Source organism: Arachis duranensis, chromosome 8 (assembly GCF_000817695.3).
Source record: "Arachis duranensis cultivar V14167 chromosome 8, aradu.V14167.gnm2.J7QH, whole genome shotgun sequence".
NCBI classification, from domain to species: domain Eukaryota; kingdom Viridiplantae; phylum Streptophyta; class Magnoliopsida; order Fabales; family Fabaceae; genus Arachis; species Arachis duranensis.
In genome coordinates, this window is record NC_029779.3 from 43,809,656 (window position 1) to 43,816,212 (window position 6,557).

Genomic DNA, 6,557 nt, shown 5'->3' on the forward strand with positions numbered 1-6,557 from the left:
GCTCTCCCTTCAGGTATCCATACAAGAACAATTTGAATACTTATCTTACATGATGTTAAGCATAAATTAAAAGAGTACCAATAATATAAATATTACCGTTTAAACAAAGATGAAATAACACCTTTAATTTGTTATGAGAAATATTAAAAAGCCAACAAAATCTATTATTTAGCTTCTCATTTTTTTGCTATGTATGATACTCAAAACTTACCGTAGGTTTGTTATCTTGCTCGTCGTTCAGATTCCTTGTACAACAGCACTGTAGCTACATTTGGTTTTAAGAATATGATAAAATAAAATACAAAAGACAAAGAAATAAAATTAATATTTTGCTGTAAAAAAATTATTCTTTTGTCATATTTTTAAAGCGTGTTAAAAGTGTAAAAAAGTGTGACGATAATCTTTTATCGCGTTTTTTGAATTATTAGTATACTTTTGAAAGAATCACAGTGAACATACTAATTGTTCCATTGTCACATTTTTATTTATCTATTGATATGCTTTATTTTTTATTACGCTTTTATCCATTGCCACACTTTAAAAGTATAGCTAAAAAAATATAGCAACGCTAATAAGAAAATGATATGGCCACGCTTAATAAATGTGGCTATTAATGACTAAAAAAAACAAAATATGGCTATGTTTAATAAATAGTAATTGGAAATTATAGTACAATAAGCTACTAAAACAACCCTTTGGATAAAAAGCAAACTCTGGTCGCACAAAGAATACCTAAAGTTTTAAGTAGTTTTAGATAAACTGCATAAATCAAGATTAACCTTGGATGCTTCAATCAAATTATGGACCCGAAAAGGTATTCAAGCTGCGTTTGGTTCTAAGAACATGATAAAATAAGACACTAAAAATAAGACATAAATGATAAAAATATAAAAATTAATATTTTGTATTTTGTTTAGTAATAAATTAGAATAAAATATAAAAGTCCAATTTATTCTCATTTTTTTCATTCAAAAAATTTAAGAAGAAATGATAATAAGTTTTTTTTTATAAAGAAGTACATCATATATAAATAATTTTTTTTTATAAATTATTATTAAACTTTTAAAAACCCCGTTTGAACTTGATATAATTGTAGCCCAAAAATATTTAGATTTCATTGAGTTTAGAACTGAGTTAAAGTTTAAAAAATAAATAAATTCAGTGTATATTTATGACTAAATTTAAAGAGGAAGTATAGAGAGTCAGTGAAGTATTTGTATAATGTGTACAATAGAATTGAGGGATATTCGATTCAATAAGATATCAGATATTTATTATTCCTGGTATTCATATGGTTATTCTGTATAATATGAGTGTAATATATTTGAGAAATTAGTAGTATTTTACTCTAAATGTTTATTTTTTAACTCATATTAAACCAAATAAATAACTCATTATACACATTATACAAATACTCCAATAACTTTCGAGCCTAGAACACCCTACACCAAGTCACCAACAAATAAATAATAGGTTATATTAAATAGAGTTGTTTAAAAAATTGGCTTGTTGTCTCCTTATACTTTTATTACATATCAGCATCAGAGACCTAGCTAGTCATCTATGTAAATAAATGCATGTGTATGAGACCTAGTCATCTACGTAAATAAAAGCATAACCTCTCCATAAAAATGAAAGACTTCAATGAACAAATAATAGTAAGAAAGAAAGGAAAAAAAAAAAAAAAAACGAAAAAAAAAAAAAAAAAACGAATGCCATGACCAAAACACGTACCTTTTCTTTTTCGAATTCCCTGCTTCAAACTCTACTTGTCTTCTTCGTAATCACTCCTATAATCACTGCTATTCCAGATTGTAATGCAAGTAATGCCCTCTCTCCTCTATCCACACAATCTTCATCTCAATGGACTTCACCATCCAAAGATTTTGCCTTCGGTTTCCAATTTGTTCAATTCAAGGATCCACGCTATGTCCCTCTGCTCTCCATCTACTTCACCAAATCACCCAACAAGACCATTGTTTGGTACGCGAAACCCAAACAGGAAATCCCGGTTGGGTCCTCTATCCATATCACAAACAATGGTCTCATCATATATAACCCCAAAGGAAGTGAAATTTGGTCCCGTCCAGAAAAAAAGGACAAAATGGTAGCTTGTGCTTCTATGCAAGATAACGGAAACTTTGTTCTTAAAGACAAAGACGGTAATATAGTTTGGGAGAGTTTCGAAGAACCAAGCGACACGCTTCTCCCCGGTCAGAATTTTTCCAAGTCTCAACCATTCAATTTGCAAGCTCGTCAATCGGAAACAAATTTCTCAGCTAGCAATAACTTCAATCTCAGCTGGCAACCCGATGGCAATTTGGTACTTTACTATTCTCAAAATCACCAAGAAGATGAACAGACGCAGAATTATGCATACTGGGCAACCGGAACTGACGGTCGCGGATCGCGTTTATTCTTCGATGAGTTCGGACGGATTTACGTTACGGATGATAATAACACGGAGCTGGTCCAAGTAACAAACGGGAACCCAAGTTCAACTCAATATTTTTACATGGCGAGAATTGAATCTGATGGAGTCTTCAGGCTGTACGATTATTACCAGAAGACGAACGAGGAGGATAACTGTTCTTCTGGATGGAAAGAGTTGGAACGAGAACCTGATGATATATGTGTTCTTAACATAGCTCAGAATGAAAATTTTATCTGTGGGCTTAACAGTTATTGTGTTTCCACAAATGGAAAGCCTCAATGCATGTGTCCGGATAATTATTCCTATTTTGTGCAGCCTAATGATCCAAACAACTTAACAAGTTGTAGGCCGGATTTTCCGCCTCCCAGCTGTCTGGTCAACGGCTGGGAGACGGATCCGGCCAAGGTGGATTTCCAAGAACGGCCGAATTTGAACTGGCCTTTCTCCGATTACGAGTTGGTGAGCGGTGATTTCGATAAGTACACGTGTCGAGAAAGGTGCGGTGGCGATTGCTTCTGTGCTGCGGCTGTATACAACGTTGATAAGGACAACGTGGCACATTGTTGGAAGAAGAAGTACCCTTTGAGTAATGGAAGGTCTAGTACGAAAGCCGAAAATGGAACAATAGTGTTCCTCAAGTTTCGCAAGGCAGGGTCTGGTAACCAACATCGATCTTATTTAACACTTATATTGTCATTTCTTCTTGGGAGCTCGGTTTTCCTCAACATTCTGTTGGTGTTGGGAATTCTTGGAATTTACATGTTCTTGCGCAAGAGAAAGATGTTAGGGCAGCAACTGGTTGCGAGCATGGCGCCGGAGACGGTTAGAAGCTACACATACAAAGAGCTTGAGAAGGCGACACGTGGATTCAAACAGAGATTGGGTCAAGGTGCTTTTGGAACTGTGTATAAAGGGGTATTAGAATTAGGGTCTAATACGAAAAGATATGTAGCTATTAAAAAGTTAGATAAGGTGGTTGAAGAAGGTGAAAATGAATTCAAAACAGAGGTGAGTGTGATAGGCCAAACCCACCACCGGAATTTGGTTCGCTTGCTTGGTTACTGCGACGAAGGGGAGCATCGTCTTCTTGTGTATGAGTACATGAGCAATGGTTCATTGGCGAGCTTTCTTTTTGGGATTTCTAGGCCTCATTGGAATCAAAGAGTGCAAATTGGATTGGGAATAGCTAAAGGACTCACATACTTGCATGAAGAGTGTAACACCCAATTCATTCATTGCGATATAAAGCCTCAAAACATTCTTCTGGACGACTTATTCGCACCCAGGATATCCGATTTTGGGCTGGCAAAGCTGTTGCTGGCAGAGCAAACTCGCGCCACTAAGACGCACGCGAGAGGGACTATTGGATACTTTGCACCTGAATGGTTTACAAAAGCTTCAATCACAAGCAAAGTGGATGTTTATAGCTTTGGAGTGGTGCTGCTAGAGCTCATATGCTGCAAATCCAGTATTGTGTTTTCAATGTCAAATGATGAAGAACAAGCGCTTATAGATTGGGCATATGATTGTTACAAACATGGAAAATTGGTTCAGCTTGTTGAGAATGATGAGGAGGCAAAGAATGATATTAGGAGGGTAGAAAAACATGTTATGGTAGCAATTTGGTGCGTTCAAGATGATCCTTCACTAAGGCCTTCTATGAAGAAGGTTGCTCAAATGCTTGAGGATGTTATTGCTGTACCTTTGCCACCTCGACCTTCCATGTTTTGTTCATCATCTGCAACTTCGTTAAGTAGTGTTTCTTTTTGAATTTGATTTGTATTTGTATAGTATAGTATAGTATATATTATGGACTGCCATTAAAATTATGCTTTGTTCATGTGATGATTTTCTAATAATATATAATAATGTTATAAGCTAACTAATATCTTATTATGGTCACACAAATGCTTCAACAGAAAGATCCAGATCAGGAGTGTCCTCCAAACATGATTCTATAAAAAATATGAATCAAAGAAAAGTTGGGGACTAAAACTGTATAACAATGTAAAAGGCATTTTTATTTAAATAAAAAAATAAAAATACGTTATTTAACGGTTTAAATTGGAATTAAAGAAATTTACAAATTTAAACATTACGTGTATCAGTAGTATCAGTGGTAATAGTATAGAGAATGTGTCACTACTTTTTGTCTCTCTTCTACTCCATTTTTGCTGTCAATCAGAGCAAAAATGTGAGAAAAAAATGAGATATTTTTTCGCTAACAATAAGTGTGAAAATGGAAAACTAAATTTATTTTATTTTCGCTTTAACCGTAATTGCATAAACCGTTTAAATTTGATATTAAAAAAGGTGATTGTCGTGGTGTCTAAAAATATTTGTGTAATTTATTAAAAATGGTTAAAAATTAATATTTAATTTTTAAGTATAAAAATAAATAATTATTAAATATTCAAAATTTGTCATAAAAAATAAGTTAGGCAAAAGTTAGACATCAAGTTATAGACACTATAGAATTTACCGTTAAAAAAATACAACATTATTAAAGATAAAACATTAATGTTATTTTCTCCCATCAGTTTAAGTTTTTTAGATGAGTGATTTCGTAACATGGTATCAGAATTCTAAATATTAGAGATATAACTATTAATGTTACGTTCTCTTACAAAAATATTCATAGATCAGATCCGATTTTCAAATCCATGGTATTTATCCGAATCCATTCAAAAAAATTTTCATATGATCTGATTTGCAGTCTTATATAGGATCAGATTACGAATTTTATGTAAATATATGCAAATTTAAAAATTTGCAATAAATAAATAAATAAAAAAAATATAAATAGTGTAAGTTTTATAAATTATCTGTTAAATTTATTAATTTTTTATTAAGTTTATTAATTTTTTTGTAAATTTTTTATTTAGTTTTACTAAATTTGGTTAATTTTGTTAATTATCTATTATTTTTGTTAATTTTTTTTTGTTTCTGCCACTATATCTGATATGGATTTGATCTAATCAATAATTTTAGTACAATTTAAATCGAAATTTTGATTATATATAATTCGATATGATTTACGAATACCCTACTTATTTAGCCGTGAAAAATAGTTTTTCCAACTCATCTAACACCTACATGACCTCTCTATGATGAAGTGAATTCAATATCTAACTACAAGAAATTATTTAGGAAATTGCACCTAATTATTTGTGAAGCAGTTATACAAAAAAAATTACATATTTTCTATCACTTTAATTTAATTATTTTTCTGAATAAATCAAGTGCATATGTTTAATTTACATTAGATGTCTGTTCTAAAATATTAATAAAACTCATATCATTTTTAAATTTTTTATATATATTATGAGTTAACGATTAAAATAATTCTTAAAAAATATCTTGATTTTCATTTTTATCCCAAAAGATAAAATTAATTAAGGCCGTCCTCGGAAGATAACCGATATATTCTTGTTAGTCCTTCCGTTAGACTAACATTCATTGACGTGTTCTGTTAACTGTCAGCGTGGCACACAAACAAAACGACGCAATTTTGATTGAATGACCTCCAAACCTTGATGTATCGTCGTTTAATATCCAGAAGAAATTCAAAAAGTTTATGAACATGATGAAGAACAAATCCTCCTCTTCTCTTCATCTCATCTTAGCTTAGCTCGTTCATCATATTCTAATGGTGATTTTTCTGTTTTGCCCTTCAACAAACAAGTTTTGCAAATAAAATGAAGCTATCGGAGAGGTACGTACGCTTTCTCCTTCTCATCGATCTTTTTTTAGTTATTGTTAATTTTAGTTTTTGTTAAATTTTATTTTCGGTAATTTTCAGAATCTGACTAGGGATAAAAAAACAAGAAGCGACGAAGTATTGTAACTCGACGCTTGTTGAAGTTGAGAATACGCTTGATAAGTTCACTTGGCGAAGTTAGCACAGAAGAAGATTGAGAAGGAAAACCATTGCCCACAACTATTAGAAAGGTTAATGCTTCTAATTGCTTAAATCAATTCACCACGTTATGATTAAAAAAAAGTTTTGGTTTGGAGATCATTTTGAATTGAATTCAGTGTAACCGATGAACTAACTAAATTTAGGATATTTGGATGTTTTATAGGTCCAAAAGCTGGTTGGTTCAACTCCATTGGATCTTGC

The 6,557-nt window shown here is 32.1% G+C and overlaps 1 protein-coding gene across 1 annotated transcript; it reads left to right on the top strand.

The window, feature by feature from the left end:
* The first annotated feature begins 1,746 nt into the window (after positions 1-1,746).
* On the top strand, positions 1,747-4,204 carry LOC110274709 (G-type lectin S-receptor-like serine/threonine-protein kinase LECRK1). Its single transcript, XM_021129732.2, has one exon. It carries the CDS (start codon positions 2,105-2,107, stop codon positions 4,202-4,204), a length of 2,100 nt encoding a protein of 699 aa, XP_020985391.2. The 5' UTR covers positions 1,747-2,104.
* The last annotated feature ends 2,353 nt before the right edge of the window (positions 4,205-6,557 follow it).

Excerpts from the sequence above, each read along its gene's own strand:
- LOC110274709 (XM_021129732.2), top strand. The coding sequence starts at position 2,105 with ATGGTAGCTTGTGCTTCTATGCAAGATAACGGAAACTTTGTTCTTAAA.